Source organism: Heliangelus exortis, chromosome 3, assembly GCF_036169615.1.
Source record: "Heliangelus exortis chromosome 3, bHelExo1.hap1, whole genome shotgun sequence".
Lineage (NCBI taxonomy): Eukaryota > Metazoa > Chordata > Aves > Apodiformes > Trochilidae > Heliangelus > Heliangelus exortis.
The window spans coordinates 65,613,688-65,637,098 of NC_092424.1; the positions used below are offsets into that span (position 1 = coordinate 65,613,688).

General features: G+C 40.2%; 1 protein-coding gene across 1 annotated transcript in view; it reads right to left on the reverse strand.

The window, feature by feature from the left end:
• Positions 1-17,571: 17,571 nt before the first annotated feature.
• SLC35F1 (solute carrier family 35 member F1) overlaps positions 17,572-23,411 on the reverse strand; it is a 235,172-nt gene continuing 229,332 nt past the window's right edge. The window contains exon 8 of the mRNA XM_071741076.1: positions 17,572-21,683. Within this exon, the coding sequence (XP_071597177.1) occupies positions 21,459-21,683 (225 nt within the window). The 3' untranslated portion in view covers positions 17,572-21,458. The remainder of the gene's footprint in view (positions 21,684-23,411) is intronic.

The window sequence follows — 23,411 nt, forward strand, 5'->3', positions numbered from 1 at the left end:
AGTCCCTCAGGCCAGTACTGTATGATGACAATATGGTTACCAGTCTGTTATCAGAAGTTTGTAGTTTTAAGCAGTGCCTTTCTCTTCTGGTCTAGGCACAAGGCAAGGGTGAGTGCTGGCAAGAGATCACAGCATCTAGAGGGACACTGAGGTTCTTGAGGAGCCTGGCACATATTTGTCAGCCTTTTTGAAGTTACCTTTATTTTTACTCTCCATTTAGATGGAGAGAGAAAACTTTTTGTACCAGCTCCCCAGGACAGGGATGAAGATTTCTCAGTGTCAAAACTTATGTTTTACTTGCTGCTCTAGTTACAGCTTTTAATCTTTTGCCTTAGCTGAACCTGAAGTCACCTACTGCCATCATTCACAGCAGAGTTTATGCAACACCTTTCACAATCTAGGCACTTGGTCCACACAATGAAAATAAATAAATAAATAAAAAAAAAGGTGCTGACATACAGAGAGAGCATTTGCAAGTCATAAACCACATAGCCACAAAGCCCAAACTTGCCATCTTGGTTTGTGCATAAGCTCTTTTGCTAAACTCCCAGTCCTTTTTGTTTTGGCCCCTTTTTTACCATATGTTACATTTTAGTTTCTTCACAGAAAGCCCTCTGCTTGCTGACCTTTATCTATCAAGAGTAAATTTTCTGCAGATGCCCAGTATGTGATTGTGAAAGATTAAACAAGCAGCATGGGACGAGGTTTAGGAGTCCCAGATGTGGGTGCTGACTGTGCATAAAATCACAGCTTTATTATAGAAGTGAATGCAACATCAGTTTGAATTTTGAGTGCTGCCCAGCCTGAACAGATCTGACATGTTACAGTAGCTTTCTGCTGGTGCCTTGCAGGGGTTCAGGAAACAAGGGAGATACTTTTCTCCCCAGCAGTATTTGCAAAAAAACAAACAGTTAATCCTACTTCCCTTTCTTACTTTATTTTTTTCTGTTCATTACAAAAGACTGGAAACATATTGCAAGCTTTTGAAAATAGCAACAGCTTACTAAAAAAAAATGTTTCTTAGTGATCCCATTCCTTATGTTTAAAGGGCTTCTTTGATTTCTAAATTTCCAGTCTTCCTAAAAAAGCCAAGACCTGTCTCAACACCTAAGCCAAGCCCCTAAAATACAAAAAGCACTGCCACAAAATAACACATTCATTTATCGATTAAAAAGCCAACAAGTAAATAATTCTCCAACATCTAGGATGAGCAACAGTAAATTCTGTGCCTACCCCCACTCCCCGGCTGATTTGCTCATTATTTTTTCTGACATCCACACAACATGGGCACACAACATCCACACAGTCAGTGCTGTTTTTTTCCTGATCTCTGTAGCAGGTGAGTCACTTTGGAATGTGTGACACACTGCTCAGCTTTCATTGTTTCCACTGACATTTTGCAGAGGTGGATTTTATGGAAGACCTCCAAGATAACACATATACAAATCCTATGAGGACTGGCTGAGGGAACTGAGGTTATTTAGCCTAGACTAAAGGAGGCTGAGGGGAGACCTTATCACTCCCTACAGCTACCTGAAAGGAGGACATAGAGAGGTGGGTGTTGGTCTCTTCTCCAAGGTCCCAAGGAAGAACAAGAGGAACTGTCCTCCTTTTGTGCCAGGGGAGGTTTAGACTGGATATTAGGAAAAAATTATTTAGTGAAAGGGTTGGTGAGTGCTGTATCAGGCTGCCCAGGCAAGTGCTTGAATCGTCACCCTCGGAGGTATTTAATAGACATGTAGGTGTAGTACTTAGGTATATAATTTAGTGGGGACCTGACAGTGCTGGGTTAAGAGCTGATTATGCTAAAGGTCTTTCCCAACCAAAATGATTCTGTGATTCCATACTGGGTGAAAGACTGAGTCTACAACTGCTGGAAGGATGGTAGAGAAGCTGCACTTTTTTGACACTAATAGAGCTCATGGGAATATAATCGGTGCTGACCCAAAGGGGGTCATCTAAAACTTTGTTTTTCTTTTTTTTTTTGACCTCCCCCCTCCCAAATCTTCCTTAGATGGCCTTGACAGAATGATTGGTGAGAACTACAGAGTGCACACAGACCTAATGCAGTGAGTCCTTTCATCTAACTGTTGTTTCAAAGACACCAAGAGACACATTGCTTAAGACTGGAAATTACACACTCTTGTTCGAACACAAACTGTACAGTTGAGAAGACAAAATATTTTATGTAGAGAAGATCTATTTTGTTTGCTTGCACTGAAAAGTACTTTAGCTCAAAAGCTGTCTTGACAGTATGGGTAGGATATTTATATTTTCAGCCCCATTATGTCAGCCATTGGGTTATTTCTAAGAGAGGTATTCCAAAGAGTCCAGAATGTACTGTGTGAGCTTAGGTGTGTTCTCCAGAAGCAGCTCTATGTGTTGAATAGATGTTCACTAGGGTTAAAGTCTTCTTTCTTTTTGACCATAATTAATAAACTGCAGGAGTTTTCTGACTTCATAGAATACAGGCAAGAGTCAGGTGGCACTAATAATATGGAAAGGTAAATAACATATTAGGATGTGAAATGTAGTGAGCATCATGCACATAATCTGAAAATCACAGCTCACTGCTGACTTCTAATGAGTTTTTGCAATTGTGTTCCAATAAGGGAGTAAAAAGCTGGACTGTTTACCATTTACTAATACAACTGTTAGAGACAGCTTCTTCAAAATCTAATATTGTAATACATATTCTGACAGTTGTAATCTTGGGATAAAGCAACACTGAACATAATGTGATTAGCAGCTATAATTGCCATTTAACACCAGTGCAGTAAATCTAACTCAAATTCAAAAGTAGAAAATGAATTACTGGGAAATTTTCAGCCAGTCTGCTCTGGAGATGTAGTTAAACAGAGAGCACTGCCTCCCATTGCAGATACAATCTGAGGCACTTGAGACCAGCTCAGTTTGTCAGCAAGAAATACTACTTCCAATAAAGCCAATCTAAACACCTTATACCAATCTAATTGTAAATTATAAAGGGTGCTTTAGCCTATGGGCAAAAAAATTTTTAAAAATTTTCATTTTCTTATACTTTGTTAGTTACCATAGGAAGAATTGATTTTTGAGTAGCAAATGCATTATTATAGTAAACTCCACTCTCGGAAATCAAAGACAACAAGCACCTCATAGCTTATTGATGGTGAGAAAGATTTTCTTATCACTTCCTCTCTTTTAACTTCCGTTTAAGATATTTTATTTCTTCCATTGCTTTAAACACTTTACATAATATGCTGCTCCATCATGTTTTAAGAAACCATTCTAATTTGATAGGTAATAATTACATATTTTTTTTAAAAAATATTTTTGCCATTGATTTCTGAGTATGTCCCCCAGTCAAGCCTTTCAGATACTCAGGAAAGCTCATGACTGGATAGACAGTATTTTACATACTTGTATGAAGCCTTTTTTTTTTTTTTTCCCCCAAACCACATCTTTCCACATTTCAGACATTTCTGACAGTCTCTGAAGACTTCTTACCTTTCTTCCAATTACTTAAGTTTGCCAGAGCCAATTCTTTGAAAGTCAGAGGTCAGAGTCTAGCCTTGGTGCAGCTCTACCCAAGTTAGCCCTGGATGAACTCTGCTTAATCACACAATTCAGCCCACATCTAAGGAAGAGAAAAAGCCTTGAACTTTTAAAAATTTTAGTTTAGTTTAGTTTATATATTTTATTATTTTTTATTATTTTATATTAAGGTAAATTCTTCTCAGGTAGAACAACTTTTTTTACTTTTTTTTCCCCTCCCTCCCCAGTTTTCCTCACAATCTTAAACTAACCAGAAAATTTTTACTCTTGGAAAGACATAGTTGCTCTGTGTAGTGAAATGAAATGAATCTCAAAGGTGAAATGTGTGTACCAGAAAAGAAAAGAAAAAGTTGTCCTGGTTTGAGACCCAGGCAGTTCTGCCTGCAATTCTGCTGCCCTGAGCCCCTCTGAGCCCTCCTAGCTCATTCCATGCCCTTGTGTGTGGGGGGGGCATATATACTTTAATAAGTATTACTACTTATTAAACCTACTCTTTTTTTCACAATCTTAAAATCTCTGTTCCTTATTCCCCTTTTTATCTTCCTCTGTGAGGGCAGTGAGGGGAAAACAGAACATCTGTCATGGGGTGATTGGCTAAAACTGTGACAAAGACAAACATAGGGAATGTACAAAAGATTTCTATTATATGCTTATATGCTTTGTTATACATGTAGTATAAAATTGTGAGTACCAGTTCAATCTTTAACTTAAGAGGCTCTGTGAAGGCAGCAGCAAAAGACACTTAATCAATATTCCTGAAGATGCAGTATAGAGAACTGACACTAATGGCTGTGACAAATTGTTATCTAAGAAGACTGTCAAAAGATACAGCTTGGGACCAAAGCCTTACATAACTCTGCCATGAATTCTATACACATAGGATAAATTAATCTTTTTTTAATAAAGTGAAGCAGAGAGCTCCATTAACACCTCATTCCTATGCATCAGTCATTGAGCCTTTCAGCAAAGCACAAGCGTTGGTAATTAAAAGAAAAAAAAATAGCACAACCATTTAGCAGGAATTACTTAGAACAGTTCAGGTAGCAGATGTGATGTCTTTGCTACTGCCCGCTGTTCCCAGAGCACCCACTGGAGCCCTCTTACTAAGAGTAGTGTGTGCAAAGCCATTGCTTCTGCCTCCTATCTTCTGTTCATCTTATCCTCTGCCTTGCAGGGACAACCTGTGTGGTTTTGGGGGGGCCTTTTCCTCCTGACTGGGGACCTGTGGAAACACAGGGATGTGCAAACAGGGAGCCAGTACAACTTAGATTGTACATCAGTGTGGAGTGGGTGTGTAGGTGAGGTGTATGTGCAACCAAAACACTTCTGACTCCTAGGTCAGAAGCAGCCTCCTCCCACCTTCCTATGCTTCTGTTCTCCAGTCTCCTCTTTTTTTCATAGTATTCACTTTTATTCTCAGTTCTTCCCTCCTACTGCTGTCTCTGCCCCTTCATAAGCAGTTATGTGGCATTTGGAGTGTAGGTGTTAGGCACATGTCCATATGGCTACTCTATATCCTTGCATAAGTAAAGAGGGAGAAGGGAGTTACATATATCTATATACACACTTGTATAAATAATATACTCATTGCCTTATCCAATGAGAACCAAGAAAAGTCAGATGCTAGGCATAAATGCAAGAGGCCATATTTTCAAGAGCTGCTGCATATGTGAAGCTTTCTTACATATATTACATTTAAAGTCAGTTAGAAAAATCAGCTTTGTCAACTAGCTTATGTACAAATGTCCATCATCAGAAAGGCTCTAGCTACTTATTTCACTAAGAAATAGGCACCTAAGTATTTCAGTTTTCTATTGCATGTCTATTAGAATGGGTCATTTCTATAGGACACTCAGGCACTCATTCATGAACTTCTAAAGGAACAAATCCTCTGTTTGAGTAATTACAGCTGGAAAGTTAAATTCTGAAATTCAATTGCAGTCAGAGTTTTTACTGCAGGCCACAATGTTCTAATAACCCAAACGATAGAATAAGTGAATCTACATAGTAATGTAATCTCCATGGAGAAAGAGCTTCAGAGTCAGCATGATGGTTTCTCTCTTACAGTTAAGTACATCTTGTTGGAATTTGTAATCCCCCATTACAACTCTCTGTTAACTCTTTTACAGAATAAACTGTGTTTTCACTACAATTTTTGTATACTAGCTATTCACATAATTTTGACATCGATACAAAAATATCCAAGAAGAACAAAAAGAAAACAGATGAAAAGCCATCATTTGAATGGTCCCATCACAGTCACTGTTTGGTAATCAGTTAGATGTAAACACACTGTAAGATTTAATCCTCACTTGCTTGCCTTTAATCCCTAATTAATTTGAAACTGTTCCAGGCTGATGAGATGATAGAATTTTGAAGAATGCTTTCATTATCCCACAAGAGCATCCTCAAACTACATGTATTTCCAGTGTGGGGTAAGATGATGAATAGATATTAAAGTAGGGGAACTGAAAGCTATTGCCAATTCCATTCCGTAGCAAGAGCAAGAAAAGTATTTTGGATAGACTAACTGCAAAAAATCCATAATCTCAAATGCTGTTGTAGCAAATATAACAAATTGACAATAGCTGAACTATAGCAGCAGGCCATAATGGCAATTTTTCTGTTTTTTTTTTTTTTGTTTTTTTTTTTTTTTCTCCCAAGCAGAAAGACCTATTAAAAATAAAGAGTTCTGGGGTCAGAGGTAAACATGGAGAAATGACCTGGTTTAAGTCTGAACTATTAGAGTCCAAAACAAAGATGTTTTATTGCTGTTGGGATTAGAGTCCAATTCTTATATATATATAGAGAGACTACAGAGTCTATAAAGACTTCAAAAGCAGTGAAGAACATTGTAAGATGTTTTTTTCATTTGTAAGCCAAACAACAGACTAATAGATAGGAGCAGAGAATGCTTTAAACTGATGGTGTAAAGCAAATGTGGAAAGGACTTGTGGTAAAAGAGACCTTAACTGTTTATGCTTTTAATGTTTCACTTAATTTTTGGGCTTGTGTTAGTAGTTGGAACTTCAGATTTGCATTTTAGTACAAGTACACATTTAAACCTTGCATAAACAAAGCTCCTATAGATCTTGGACTGTTTAGAACTAAGACACAAGAATGAGGGCTTGAAATGGTCCTTCAAAATTACGAAACAGGCTAGAATTATTTATGCTCTAGAAATAACCTCCAGCATTTTAAGTTTCATGGTAATTTGTTCCAGACTCATGTCACCATCTTTAATTTTTCCATAGGCCCTCACAACAGAGGAAGTATAAGCCAGACAGATAAAAATTAAAACACAACTGAAAGCCTGTATATGGTTTACGTTCTCTGGTATTAAATATTCATAAGCCAGCAAAAGGCCAAATGACTGAAACAAACTATCACAGTTGCAAAATTTACCCCTACACCAGTCAGTTTGCAGGTGGATAAATATCTATGGCAGAAAAAAGATTTGTCTGAATGAAATATGCATGGAGACAATGGTGAGGGAGACAGAAGAAAATTAAGAAATAAAGGGTTAAAACAGTAGCACATAGCAACAGATGACCAGGTACATGGGGAGATATCAATCAGTCAGACTCATGAACACAGAGGAACATGGTATCAGGATGCAGGGCTGCTCATCTAGATCTAAACAACATGATGGCAATAAGACTAGATCACATGTGCCATTCACATCCATCACCCAGTCAGAAATCAACTTACAGCCAGTAAGATAATCAAAACAAGGAAAAAAAGGCAACAATCAGTAACTGTGCCTAAGATTATCAGGTGACATGATAAGCCAGGTTCAGAGGCGAAAGCTCATCCCATGGTAAATCCTGAGTCCCAAGAGACACAATAAATCTTTTATAAGATTTATATCTTATATAATTTAATTAATAATATTATACAATATATATTATTAATAATATATATTAATAATAATATAATATATAATAATATATTAATAATATATAATTTAATTAATCTTTTATAATTTACCTCTCCTGAGAGATGTCTTGAGGCCTTGGAAGCTGAAGTCCTAGTTCTTGGTGGTGCTCACTACTGAGCTTCAATGAGTTGTGAGCACCTGGATGTGAATGAGTGCAGTTAATGAGACAGTGAGTGTAACTGATGGCAGCTGTTGTTTAAGGTAAATCCTTCCTTTTTCCTAAGGTTTTATGCAGAATTCTCTTACATTAATTTTCTACAAGATTTCATGTAACAGATGATTGTTCTATTTGAAATGAAAGGAGTATCCTTGTACTAAGGAAATCTCTATAAAGAACCTCAAAACAACATCCACTTGCCTGCTGCCAGCTAATACACAACTTTTCAGTGGTATTTCATGCAAATACATAACATTTCAGTGATAAACAGTGAGGAGCCTCTGCTGCTGGAGACACTTGTGCTAATTACTTTTCCCCCTCTTTACCTTCCGGAGAAGCAAAAAAAAAAAAGAAGTGAAATTGATCTCTTTAGTACTCTGCCTGAAGAACTACCTTTAAGGAGAAACTACTTTAATTAAACCAAGATGAGCAGCAGCATTTCTTCAGGAGAAAGCTGCACACCCATTGGAAGGAGCAGAAGGGTTCACAGTAATTAAGAGCAGAGTAGCAGCTCCAGTGGGAAGAGACTGAGCAAGGCTTAAGCCACACTGTCAGCCACAGAATGATGTCAGAGAGCCCATCAGATAGTTTATTCTGGACAAAGAAGAGTGATCTGAACTTGAGAGGAAGATTCAGGAGTCATTAGCATTCACCTGGCAGGTGGTGCTGTGAAGAAGTTTACCCAGAGTTAATGTGCAAAAGGAAGAGAGAGAAAGCAACCAAGGAATTAAATTCTCTGCGACTTAGAGGAGTGCTGGAGAGGGCACTGTTCTGAGCGTTCAGGGGATAAATTAAAAAGCTGAGAAGAGACAAACCTGAAGAATGACAAATTTCTAGATCTCAATAGAACATGCAATTGCCAAGGAGACTTGCCAGATGATATCAAATTGATTGCCAGTGAAAGGGGGAGGCAAAGTACAGAGATGTGATCACAGAAATCTTCCCAAGGGCTGGGTAGGAGCCATCCTGAAGCTTTGGCAACATCTGGCAGCTGGACAGAAGGCAAGGGGATTAGCTACTGCCCAGTCAGCATTTGCACAATGCACCTCCAGAAAAGGTCAAAATTTGCAGCTGTGTGTTATTAAACAGGTTTCTGTAGAATGTGTTTTGTGTGTATGGATGCCTGGAGGCATTGTCAGGGGATGTAGAAAATCCATTTAAAGGGAAATATCAGTTGGCAGCTCAAGAGAAGACTACATTTCAAGAAAAATCTGCCTGTACACTTTTGCAGCCATTCTCTTTTATACTTAAATGTAAAATATATTATGTTGCTCCTGTTTTTAAATACAATACATAGAACACCACACATTCATTGGAGGAAAGCATATAAATGTGGCAACCTCATTACAACGTGTTTAAATTTTCAGAACTACAAAATTGGGAAAAGGATAAACATCCTTCAGATACTCTCCTAATTTTCAGTTGTGCCCTTTAGGGGCTTTTAGAAGTGTAAGATTGTTAAAGATATCCCAAGTAGAGACATAAATGTACAGAAGATTGGATATTAAGTCATGGCAGTGTCTGTAATTCATCACAGTGGCAAGACCCAGGAACAAGATTTGGCTCTGTCATCACTCAGGATTAGCATGATCACTTGTTTCAGTAAGAAGAAAGAATGAAGTCCAAATGGGCATGGTACAGGTTTCACCCGCAACACACATGGATCTACGCTGTGCATGTAGAGCTCTGCTACATACAAGCTCTGCAAACATAATAGAAATGTTCAGGATTAGTATCAAGTTTCTCCCTGTGACAAATCCAAGTTTTAGACTTCACAGGAAACAAGGAAATTATCCTTTCTTTTGAAGTGCTATTGGGCAGCACAAATATCTACTTGAGTCTAGCATGCAAATGAGTCTCACCTGCCTACCTTCTCTGGTAGGCAGACAAGAACATATTTGTTTTTATCTAGGTAAAATAAATGCAAATAGGTCTATGTTAAATGATAAAGTGAAAATAATCTTTGTATGTACAGAGGCACAACAACTGATTACATTCAAGCCACCATCTGTAAGTAAAAGAGCCCAGATGGCAAGATTTATTCTGAGGGGCTGGGGATAAATACTGTTGCCTCAGAAATAAAGCAGCTCCCATGGAAGATGTGCTTTCATCCCCAGGAGGTGCTATTGCAATCTGGGGAGAGTTTTGTGTAGACATCTTCCATCTGGGGATTATTCCTTCTGCACTTGTCAATGGGCGGTGTGACTGGTTCATTTTCTGCACACCACACCTTTCATTTCATGAAATTAGAATGCCCAAGCATTTTAGCCACGTTATTTTTTTCAAAATGCATTAGCAAAAAATACAGATTGAAACTGTACTTGGTTAGTGATTACAACCTTCTGTTCAGTGAGCTCTTGCATGTGCTGCTTCACTCTTTTTTTTTCCTTTATTCTCTTTATCAAATCTGTGTTCAAAATGTCCCCCTTAGTCTCTGCTTTGAAAAACTTGAGCACGTGTGTAGATCTAGGGAGCGAAAGAGCCCAAAGCCCTTGTGCCTTCACTGCTTTAGGAACCCACAGCTACAGAAAGTGTCAGACAAGAGGCCCACAGAGCCCTAACAGTTTTTCTCTGTTTATTTCTCTCCCCTCATCTTCTCACTGTCCTGCAGAACAAGCAGTGACAGTGACATCTTTTTGCCCTGGCTCTGTGGCATGCCAAGCACAAAGCAAGCAGGAGAGGAAATGTTGAAGATAAGATTTGGGAGTTTCTTTTGTCCAGAAATGTTGATATAACAAGGTTAAGTTATTTTATAAGTCTTACAATTCTTCCTAACAAAATATTTTAAACTAACAAGCAGAAAGCACCTGGCACTTTTCATTAGATGGAAGTTCCAGTGCAAACACCAGATGTGCCTCTTACAGTGCCTCAGAGGCACTTAGCAGTTGCCATTCTGCTTTTGCAAAGAACACGCAGAAGACAGCCAGTCTCAACGATGTAAAACACAGAAAAACAAACTAGGGTGGGATATTTTCCCTCTGCTCAGACATACTGACTATCTCTCATGTTCGCAGGGATGTCATCTCTCCAGAATACACATGTTCAACACAACAATTTTCCCTTGTACATTAAAATACATTTTTAAATCTCAGTTTGAGGAAGGAGCCACTGGTAGTAAAAAATGCCAACAAGCAAGGTGATAAGAAGACCTTGTCTGACAACAGGAATAAAGGCAATTTCCATACTAGTGTTCTTGTTTGACAAATTTTCTTTCTCTGTTGAATATTTGGGAGGGGTTGTTCGTTGCTTTTGGCAGTATTTTGGTTTAGGTATGTGCACACCCAGTACTAGCCCTGCAGGATACAGCTACTTAGAAGGACCTACCTATAAATCATTGAATCATAGAATGGTTTGGGTTGGAAGGAACCTAAAAGATTATCTAGTTCCACCCCTCCCTGCCATGGGCAGGGATACCTCCCACTAAACCAGGTTGTTCAAAGCCCCATCTGACCTGGCCTTGAACACTTCCAGAGAGGGGACATTCATTACTTTTCTGGCCAACCAGTTTCAGTGCCTCAACACCTGCACAGTGAAGGATTTCTTCCTAATATATAACCTAAATCTCCCCTTTTTCATTTTAAAGCCATCAGCCCTTGTCTTATCATTACATTCCCTTATAAAAAGTCCCTCCTCAACTTTCCTGTAGGCCCCCTTAGTGTACTGGAAAGTCTCCCTGGAGCCTTCATTTCTCCAGACTGAACAACCCCAACTCTCTCAGCCTGTCTTCATAGCAGAGGAGCTGCAGCTCCTTTTTATTTCCCCCCATGATTTCAGAGAGAGCTATAGAAGTCTGGAATCCCCAGGCAAAGCACTGCTGCTTGGGAAGGCAGAGAGTGCCAGAAAACCATTAAAAAGCCAATGGGAACACGTAAGAGAAGAAGTCCCTACTTTCTAGTATAAGTCAAGGGAAATGATGCAGTATGGAGGAGACATTGCTTTATAAAACCAAGAGAGAGAAATCACAGAAAGCTGCGTGTGGCAGAGGGCAGATGCTCCTCTTGAGGAGATGAGGGCACAGCACATTTACCCCCCCACACTGGCTGCTGATCAGAGGTGATCAGAGGTCTTTGGATTCTGCAGCATTTGCATAGCAGGCAAAGGGATGAGCCCCTCTCCCACCACTCTCCAGTCTCCTAAATATTCCCTCTCTCTCCATGGCTCCTCAGCCCCCAGCCTTTCCTTCCTTCACAATTAATTTATTTTCCAACCCTTTTACACACCAACAGACCCTCTCCATCTCTCTGCCCACTGTCACTGCTTTCTTCCTTTCTGCACTGCCACATTTTTTCCCTTTCATGACTGAACCTTCTCCCTCACAGGGAGAGGATTCTGCAGGATTCTTTTTGGCTTTTGGGGTTTTTTTTGTTTTTTGTTTGTTTGTGGTTTTGTTTGTTTGGTTGTTTTTTGTTTTGGGGGGGCTTGGGGGTTTTCTTTGCCTTTTTTGTATTTGCATTTTGCTCTAATTTTCCAACAAAAAGAAAAATAGAAAAGTTCCTTTTGTATCATGTGTGAGCAAACTCACAAGGAAAATCTGCAAGTTAAAATGAGGGTGCTATAGTATTTTTTTTTTTTAATGGGCTTGTTGCCTATCCCTGGTACTTCATAATGCACATTCATAGCCAAGTCTACCAATATTCCCTTTTCAAAACAAAATACCTGTGCTGTAGCTGGCATGGATGCTTCCCCTTCTGCATTAGTGGAGATGAGCCCTTGCTGGTGCAGCTGCTGCAATTTCTTTCTTTAGCTCAGCAGCTTAAAACAATAATTCCAATTAATGCAAACATGTGGGAGGTCCCAGACTGCTGGCTCTGCTGAGCACAGCCCTGCATCTAGCCAGAGAACTTGAATGCAAGTAGCTGTAGCAAGTTTCCTCTTCCTTTCCACACTCAAGAGGAAATAAAGAGGAAGAGCTGAGCCAGGCCTGTCTCTCCATCCGCTCTCATGAATTGAAGTTGGCATTAAAAGTCAAGATTGTGATGACCACAGTTCATATTTTGCACCAAACACAGCTCAAATAATTAATTCATACAAGAGAAGCTGTGAGCTGTCAAAGTTATACCTTGGATAAACCCTTTCTCTCTATATCTATACATTTAATAATGGAAATAAGCCTTTTCTTGGTGTGACCAGCTGCAGAGAGGCTGGAGAGGTACATGCAAGCTTCAGGAGAGAAGACCTGGGAAGAAGCAGCTGGTCTCTGTGCATGTGAATGAATTGTTAATGTAATCTCTGTAAACAATTTAAATAACTATAATCTGGAGGGGCATTTTGCTTTTTTTAGTTGTCTTTTCCATCAGGAAGGGTTGATGTGTTGTGTCACTCACTCAGTCCAAATGCCATTTCACAGCCTGAAATAACCTGATTTCTTTTGTTATTGACTTATTAGAGCATATGACTTGAACCATCCACCCCCCAGATTCAAAGTCAAAGGCAGCTTTAGCAAGGAAGAGTTTTCACCTTTTCTGTAAGCAGAATGGTGTGCAAAAGCACATTTTCTCAGACTTGATTTTCTGAATCCCTTCTGCCCTTATGACTACTTGGTATACCACTGGCTGAGTATCTTATAGGATTGTATTGGTAGAGCATTTTTGGTTGGTTGGTTGGGGGTTTTTGTTGTTGTTGTTGGTTTTTTTGGTTTTTTTTTTGTTTTGTTTTTTTTTGTAGCCACGATGAGGCCAAAAAGGCCTTTTTGCTGGACTGCACAAGCAACAAAGCAGCAAGATGTTTGTCTGAGGGGTCAGTGAGTAGGCAGAGGACCCACACTGTGTGTCAGGGGGATGGGGACAGAGTGGGAGGGGAAGGATTAGGTAAGGGACTCGAAGATGTGAATGAATTGATTTGTGGTAGGGATTCAAAAGGTACCATGACTAACTTAGAGCAAAAGGGCAGAGAAGATGAGCTTAGTAGTGGCCTTAGCCACGTGGAGATGGGTGGATGATGGCTTGGGAACAAAGACTGTCTGACAAACTGGGTTACACAGCACAGGTACCAGGGAGATGGGTGCTGTTCTTTTCTTTCAGTATATACTTTAAAACCCTATTTCCTTTTGTTGCATTAAAGTCCAAGATTAAAATAAAGACTACAATTTGGGGGGGCTTCCAACACTTTGTTGGCCAGTGTGGCCTGTGTGCCCAGTTAGCAATCCTGCCACAGGAGGTGATGTGCTTCAAAGATGCAATATTAAAGCAGGTCCTGCAGCTCTAATTTGGTTACTAAATGAATCCTGCTGAATGGAGCCTGAAGTGTGGAAGATCTGAACTGCAAGTTTTACACAAATAAAGTTGTCATCCTGTTTTGTGGGTACTCCCTTTTCTCTTTAATTAAAGTGTAGGCTCAGGGAAGAACTATGGGGATATAAAGACATGAAATCCACTCCAATGGTTGCATACATGCGTGACCTATTTAGCATCTGCAGAACTGTTCATTGCCAAGAACTCTATCAGCTAATTCAGCCAAAGCTCACAGGGAATCACGTAATGAGACTGTTCAGATTATTGTCGTGGTTAGTCCATTCCCTTCCCCCTTGTCACTCGGGAATTTCATTTAGGCAAATAATCATTTCAAGAATATGCAAATGATGATTTCTTGTTTGCTACAGAGCTGGCAAAAAGCCAGGCTTCTCTGAGGCTGGCTGCTATAGGCAGTGTGGATTTAAATATGCATGACCTCGCATAATGTTGATCCTTGGGCTCAGATGCACCTGTAAAAATCCAAGCCTACAAACTATCAGAATCTCTACTCTGTATGCAAATTGTCTCTATCATCATACTTGAATTGCTTAGCATTTCAGTGCTCAATGATCATGTAAACTCAGCACATGTTCATTACACATCTCTGCTTTGGTAAGGTCTCACATATAAAAAAAAAAGTCCTTTATTTATCTGTGGTAAATCCAATACTTTGCTCTTGACAAGCATGTAAATATTTCATATGGGAAAAAGGGGAAGATTTCATACTGACACCTCTGCAGTTATGTTAAAATTGGATGAGTCGGCTGCTATCAAGACATAGGGTATAAAATGCAATAGTTAGTATCAATAATGTATTTGGCAGTCAGGAATTAATAATGCATCATTAAGATCAGGGTAGCACTAGGAAGTTGCTTGAGGGCATTGTATATAATAAGGAGTCACAAAAAAGTCAACTATAGCTCATGGCTACAAATCAGAAGCTAAGTAGAATAAAATTTATAAATCCAATAAAATCAGCTTCACCTAATCTCAATTTTAAAATGTTTGCATAGTATATAGGATTGACAGTACCTTTAATCTTAAAAAGATTCTGCAACATTAGCCCATCCATAAAGGGTCAAATCCTAACCTCATAAACATCAGAAGAACTCAATGAATCAATTTCAATTAAAAATCATTCTTCCAAGACAGAAAAAAAATGCCCCCAAATAATACTAAATGTATGATTTTACAACAGAAAGGACTGCACCTGCTACTTTTCACTTGCAGCCTCAAGATTCAGTTTGAGCAAAGTTTTATTCCTCCAGCTTTTACTCAAAATGAAATCCCAGCTGCAATGCAAACTACAGTGCCTGAGGATAACAACCCTCTTTTTGCTGTCAGTTTGTGAGGTTTTGTCTTCTGCTGGTGGCTTGGCTTACAGTTGGTCTGGGACCAACCACTGATTAGCCCTATGGGATTAATATCCTCCATTTAGCAGGAATTTTTATTAATAAGTACTGCAGCGCATGAGCCTGCATTTCAAATCAGAGGAGGAGTATGGCATGGGATGTGCTCTTACTCCAATGTCATCATCACAGCTCTTCTGTTGGCACTTGGTACCCACTTTGCCATTGCTGTGGGAACCTCTCTGTGGCTGCAGAAACAGAGTTGTTCCCTTTCACAAAAGTCAGGGGTATTTTTTTTTTTAAATTGTGCAGCAGACTTAACGAAACAATTTTTATAACTATAAAAAACATTGTTTATTTGTATGCCATAGTATAGTGTTGCTAAGCATTCAGCTTTGGATTTGTAATATTTTTGAGAACTAGTTTTAAATAAATAAACACAAAGGGATACTGGTAGATTTAAGCTGATTGAATATCCTTCAGTGTTGAGACATAAGTTAAGTACAGAAAGGTCCATTACTGCCTATTTATGGTCTATTTTTAGAGTAATTTAAAGCAATTACTATTCATATGACTCAAGCACCAGGCTGAATTTTGGACAGGCAACAAAAGGAGTTTTTTGTAATGCCGGGGAGCCTCTTGAGCAGATTTGGAGGAAAATGCAAATCAACAGTTAGCATGATGAATCCAAGCACACTCAGTTTCTGGAGCTCTTGATAACTTACGGAACATTCACACTGGAAAATCAGGTAGGAGAAATTAAATGAATTACAACAAAGGCAAGTGTAAAGTCTTGCATCTGGGAAAGAACAACCCCAGGTACCAGTTATGTTGAGGACTGAGCTTGTTAGAGAGCAGCACAGAGGAAAGGGACCTGGGAGAGCTGGTGGATGGAAGGGTGAGCATGAGCCACCAATGTGTCCTTGTGGCCAAGAAGGCCAATGGCATCCTGTGGTGCCTTAGGAGGGGGGTGGTTAGTAGGTTGAGAGAGGTTCTCCTCCTCCTCTACTCTGCCCTGGTGAGGCCACATCTGGAATCTTGTGTCCAGTTCTGGGCCCCTTGGTTCAAGAAGGACAGGGAACTGAATGAGAGGGTCCAGCAGAGAGCCACAAAGATGGTTAAGGGAGTGAAACATTTCCCTTATGAGGAAAGGCTGAGGGAGCGGAGTCTCTTTATTTTGGAGAAGAGGACATGAGGGGCAATCTCATTAATGTTTCCAAATATGCAAAGGGTGAGTGTCAGGAGGATGGAGCCAGACGCTTCTCAATGATAACCAATGGTAGGACAAGGGGTAATGGATGCAAGCTGGAGCATAAGAGGTTCCATGTAAACGTAAGGAAAAGCTTTTTCACTGTGAAGGTGACAGAGCACTGGAACAGGCTGCTCAGTGAAGTTGTGGAGTCTCCTTCTCTGAAAATATTCAAAACCCACCTGGATGCATTTGTCTATGACCTACACTAGGTGGTCCTGCTCTGGCAGGGGGGCTGGGCTCTATGATCTCTTGATATCCCTTCCAACCTCTGACACTGATTTCTGTGATTGTTGCAGTGCTTCTGGCTTTATAAGATCTGGGGCTTGATGCAGTTATGATGCAGGGAGAGGCTGGAAATGAGCTCACCAGTCTCCATTCCCTTTTTTACTTTCAGCAGTGAAGTATGTGAGAGAGATTGATGAGAAGTTTCCCTCAGAGCCATGCAGCAAAGAGAGATGGACAGATGCACATGCTGGCAAACACTCTGAGAGGTGAATCCATATTCCCAAAATCCCTTGCTCTCACACACTCAGGATTTCCCTTTCATGTCTTCCCATCTGGACTTTAAACAAGCCAAAGTCTCATCTTCTCTCTTTTCCCATTTGTGCTATCCCTGACATCCATTTTCCCCTGGTGTCTAGTTTTTGTCTCCATCCTTTCTTTTCCTGTTTCAGCTTGCTGCTTGGAATAGTGCTGCAGCACAGGGCTGGGCAAGGCAGCTGCAGACACTCAGCATCATATACATGCATTGCCCCAGAGCAATTCCAGATTGTTTAAACATTTCTGGAAGGCAACAGGGGAGGGCTTTTCTGTCCAAGAGGGCAACAAATAATCAGGATAACTGAGTTAGCCATAGGGGAATGACAGACTAAGACAGTGGGTGCACCCTTACCCTTCTGGAGCAGCACCTGGGGCCAGGCAAGGCACCTGAGGGTGCCTAATGTCACATCTGCTTAGACACCTTGGGAGGAGTTGTAGGTTTAACCACTTCACATGGGAAAGAAACCCTCAGCACAGTGAAAATTATGCCCTGCAGTCAAGACTCGTACTTCAGAAAAGTCCTTTTAGGCTAAGAAAGCAAAAAGAAATCAAGCAAGGAAACTAATAACCCCGCTTTCATAAAGCATTTATTTTTTTTTTTTATTTGAAAACATTATACAGGCATTACATTGCCACAGCCAGTCCATATAGGTGCATGCAAATATCAAAATGGAGAAAGATTTGATCAGTTTTTCAATGCAGGATTTGGGGTTGGGATTTTGTTTGCTTGGTTTTGGTTTTGGTTCATATTTCCATCTGCAGTGTCAAGATTAGTGTGCTTTATTATGGCATTTAACAATAAAATCCTACCCATGGGGTAAAATTTGTATTTGTAGCTAGCTCAGGAATACTAAATGTTTTTTTAAAAAAATGAAAGAAAACAATACTACAGGCTTGTCAAAATGTTAATAGCACAAGTTAGCAATCTCTACGCTATACATTGAAACTTCTCCTTATGACACAGTGGTGCAAAATTTTCAGTTGCTTGGTCTATCCTCGCACGTTTTGAAACTTTATAGCTGGAACAAAGACAAGGTCTGCCGCCCAGTGAAGGTTTTCAATCCAGTAGCAGAAAATTACATCAGTCTTGCTAAGGGCTGCTGGGGACCAGGAGTGTGAGAGAGTTCCAGTTTGTTCAGAGCTAGGGACTTCCTACACAACACGGAGAGTAGCTGCCGGTCGGATAGCCGAACCTTTGCTGGTGCCTACTGAGGTCTCCAACTGCAGGAAACAAGCAGGTAGAAGTGATGCTTTACCAGACCTCAGTTATTCAGTCAATGAAGTCACTTGTAAAGCTATCCTACTGTTTTTTCCTTGAGGTCCATCCCGCACCAGCACGCCGGTGCGAATCCAAGGATCCACCTTTTTGTGTTTTGTTTTTTTTTTAAGGGGAAACACGGGTGGTGAAGCAGCCCCACTTTGCACATCAAACTCCTCCTGTGTGAGCAACACAGGGGATGCTGGCTGGGCACAGAGTGCACGCCGAGACATTCACAACATATTTCTGTACAACAGAGCCTTTTCAAACAGCCTGTAATAAGTGCTTCAAATGGCACATTTCAGCCACCCGTGGACTGCAAACCCAATTAAGTAGAAACTCCCAGCCTGGCAACCTGGCTGGGAGATGTCTCCAGCTCAGCTGTTTCTGAGAAGACTCTAACAAACATCTACAAGTTAGTGTCAGAAAAAAATGAGGAGGGGGAGGTGGAAGGACTACAAACATTTGGCTTAAAAATAAATACTAATAATGAAATTAACTAAAACAATTATGCAAGGGAAAGAATTGTAAACATGAAACAAACACACGCACACGCACACCTTGAGGTTCTCAGACCAACACAGAGACTAATGTTCAGAGAAAGGTATTTAATTGGTATAAAAGGTAGCAAAAAAGACTGAGCTGACAGGTGCCCACCAGTTTGCCTCAAGGTACCTGAGGGAGCCGTGGTGGTTGTAGCCAGAGCTCCTGCTCCTGGGAAATGTATAAAACCCACCTGAGGATGCTTGCTGGCCCCTGTGCATAAGAGCTTCATCTGACCATGACCTTCCACCCCACAGACATTGCGCCAAAGTACCAGGCAACGTTTCTTGTGTGGTTTTTAATTTTATTTCCTTTTAATCGTGTAGAATTTAGACTTCACTTCCTATTCCTAGAATACAGATCCAATTTCTCTGAGGGAATGTTTTGTTTTTTAAAGTCCTAAATGGTTAAAGAGAAAAAAACTTGGAAACCTGAATGCTGAAAAGATTAAAGTAACAGAACTCAGGGGAAAAAAAATCATACAACTTGCTTTGACTTGAAAAGCAAGGCATTTTAACCAACGTTTTTGGGCCAGTTTTGGGCATGGTTTGGCAATACTGTAGACCATTCCATCAGCTGCAGAAAGACCACGGCAGGCAGCCTAAACGCAGTTGGATAGAAATCATCTCTTCTCCTCCTCCACAGCAAGAATAAGATACAACATACTTCTGCTGTTCAACAGCATTTTGGCATTTGCCACTTCATATATATTATGCATACATACTTCTCCTAGTCTGCTTTAGGGAAGTCCCTTCTATATTAAAGCAGAATAAATCATTTTACCTCAGCAGAAATCCATCCTGCTTGCTTGAACTGCTGTGTGGCCTTTCTAATCTCCAGAGTACAGATTGATTTTTTTTTTCTTTTTAAAATAGAAACTGGTAAGTTGTATTTTTCAAACATGAAGACCTTCATTTTCATTTGAGACAGATTTCATCAGCAGAATAACATTCAAATAAAACTCATCTTCAATGCCCACAAGCAGAATATTCACCAACCCTGACATAAACTCCGTTTTCAAATACAATGCATACACACTTCTACAGCACTACTGTGTACTTCTTAAACTCCATCCTTCTGAAGATCCTGAAGCATTTTTAAATAACTTGGTCCCATAACACCCCTGTGAGGTAGGTAAAATATCTTTATTCCCATCTATAAAGATTGGGAAACTCAGCCACACAGAAGGCAAGCCATGCCCAAGGACCACACAGAGATGTAGCAGATCTGTGAATAACACTCATGTCTCCTGGAACCTTCTCCTATCTGTTACATGTAAGATCATCTCTCCTTCCTTAATTTTAAATTAAAATTGGATGATGGATGTTGAAATAATGATTTCCTTTTATTGGGCTCTCAGAAGATCAAACACACAGGCAGAGGATTTTTTGTGGTGGTGACTAAGATTTTCCCCATTCTGATTAGGCTTTTGGAGCAGAAGTACAATTTTGGAGCACACCCTCACTATTTTCACAGGTCCCCAGGAATGCAAGAAAACTGCTGACTTCTTCTGCTAATTTTGTAGTTAATGCAAAATAATTGGCTGCACCCTGCCAGTACAAATGCCTCAGTGCTACTGCAGCAATGCCAGCAGATGGTTCAGTCTTTCTGCTCATGAATTCATCGCTTAATCTTCTTGATTCTTACCTTTTGTGGGTTTGGGTGAAAAACTGACATGTTTCTAAATAGCTATTGCTATAATAATGAACCACGGGAGACTAAGCAAACCAGAACAGCAGAAGGCGCCCTTGGTGCTCTGAGTATCTAAAATAAGTGCCCTGTAATCCACATGCCACGTTATCTTACTGTGAAGAGGTACAATACACAGGAAACTAGAAAATGCGTTTTTCTTTTTACAGCTTAAAATTTAAAAAGTAAGAAATCTGTGTTAAGTCGTGGCTACAGAGAAACAAACTCCCTGTCACCTGATGCAGAACCTCAGCCACTAGGAAAACTGCCATGGATCACAGAGAGGTCACTGCTTGAGTACTTCACTTCTGCAAATATAGAAAGGCTAAAATGCTCACCTTATACCTATTCCTAGAATAGAGACAGATATTGTAAGTTGTCCCTTCTCTGGATTCATGGAACAGATTACCTAGAAAGGGCAACTAGACAGAGAGCACAGATGAATGTGTTGTCTTTCCCTCACCAAATCCAAGGTGCTAGCAAAAATGTGTCAGGGTGTTTCTACCACGAGTAACCCATCTATTTGGTGCAAACAAAAAAATTTTAAAGAGCAATTAACAGTGATAGCACAAGTGTATTTGCTGTAAAAAGGTGACTTTTCCACAACTGGTGTGGCTTAGGCATAATAACACTCAGTGGGTGCAAAAAGGCCCTTTGATGAATTTCTTTTTTGTAATTTTAGCTTATATGTTGAGCATCTTTCACAGGTATTTTGAGATTAGCTGATTGATAAGCAGCAGTTTGTATTGCAAACCTGCTACTCATATCGTAAACGAGGTACAGGCAATTCTTTGCAATGAACACCCTGGAACAATTGATTTGTATTTTTATGAGCTTTCCTTATTTGCTACCTTGCATCTCACCGGTGTAACTGCACCTGGTAAATACCTTTCTCTATGTACAATACAGAGATAATGGATATATGAGCTCCAATGGACCATCAGTAGGTGATCAACAACCCTGGGTTTAAGCAACTCGAACGTGAGGCTCCTCTTCTGTCTCCTGCCCCAGGCTGGTGTATGTTACTGAAGGCTCCAGCTGGCCCGTGGCTGGCAGGTCTACAACAGGTCCTGAAGGGTTCCGAAACTGCTTGTACACCCGAGGATCCTGGGCTACGTAGGTGGAGGTGGAAGAGTAGAGCACCAGACCAACAAGGATAGTGAAGAATGACAACAAGTAAAGTCCTGAAAACTAAGCAGACAGAAAGAGCAGAGTCATTAGACACAGCACGGGTTACCCTGAGCTCATGAAGCTGCAGAGCTAGGCACAGAGCCTTGCTTCGGCACACACCATGCAGAACAACCCCCTTACCACAGGGATGTCAGCTTTTTTATGGGAACATCTCCTTAAAAGTTGATTTGCTCCCATCAGCTCCCCTGTCTCCCATAACCAGCAGCTAACTGGTGCCACACCGTGGCCCAGGCGTATCAAATATTGATCAGGTGGGACTTGGGCACAATGGATTCCAGTCACAGACACAAAGATGATTTTGTTGTGCTTTTAGAAAAGCCAATTACTTCTCCGAGTCCAAATTTCTCTAGCTCCAGTGTGGGGTACTATCATCTACAGTTGTCTGGCAGGCAGTGGACAAATCTTAAGTTAATTACAGCTAAACCACATGTCTGGGAAATATAATATGCTTTTGTTCATACAAAAATATAACTAAAGAAACATTTAAATAAGCACTAGAAACATGCACTTTTAAATATATAAATACTTTTAATGAAGGCCTAAAAAACCCACCTGCAGCTTCCCTTGCTTGTAAACACAAAGCAGATTCTAGAAGATTTAGTATGACTTTGGACAGGATGAACTTCAGCTGTGAAACATGCTCTGAGTTGACCTCAAGAAGTTTGAAAGTACATGTGGAGGGCAGTTAACTGAAGGCTCAAGTACACATATTTTGGCATACAGCTCCACTGGATCAGGGGTCAGCCTGAATTTTCTGACATATATCCAGGCTCAGTGTGCCTGGACTAAAAATACAACATAAATAACCTTTTTGGCAATACCTTAGCAGATAGAGGCAAAGGCAGGGTTTCAAAAGCACAGATTGGTGGATATTAGCTTTAAATACTGGGTTCCTGCTGTAAGGGACACAAAAATGGCTTTCAGCCCACAAAACTTATCTCCCAGTCCTAGACGACATGCTACTTCTTCTTGCATGCTGTGTGTGAGAAGCTATGAGGGACAAACCACCCTGCATAACCAAGCTTGGTGGTGGGGATGTAGAACTGATTTCTATTAAGTGGGACTTTAAAAAGTGCTTCTGTTCTGCAACTGTCAGGGATCCACACTTGAACACCAACAACCAGCTGCAACCTGTTATTAGCTGATTCATGAGGTACTTGACTTTTTTTACATAAATGTGCCTGCAAGTCTGTTTTTTAATCCTAACTGACTGTGCTTTGAGGGACACTCAATTTGTTTCCTCTGGGTCACGTTTGCATGGCCTAAGATGGAGGGAATGGGCTAGATTATCTTGGAAGCTTTTTAGTATTCTGCCTTCTATTCTTAAATTAAAAATCACTGTGGAGAAAGCAACTTTTGCTTAAGCTAACTTTGTAGTTATGTTAATTTGTTGCCATTTAATATTAATAAACCTAAAAAACCTGCATCCAACCTCCCTCCTGAGGGAGCATTTGGCTTTTTTACAGAATTTACAGTATCTTTGAAAGCTTTGGACATATAACCCATGGTGATATATCTGTATGTGTTTTTGTTTCCCACAGCTAGCAGTGCACATTCTAGAGGGAAAGGACCGATGGTGGGGAAAGTTTAAAAAATGTGTCAGAGGATTACAGGGTAGGAAGAGTCCTGCTTTTCATCAGCTGATAACTGTTTTTTTTTCCCAGGAATGTCACCAGGTCCTCACGTGTCATCTGGCAGTATGACCTGATGCAGTCACCCAGCTGTCCC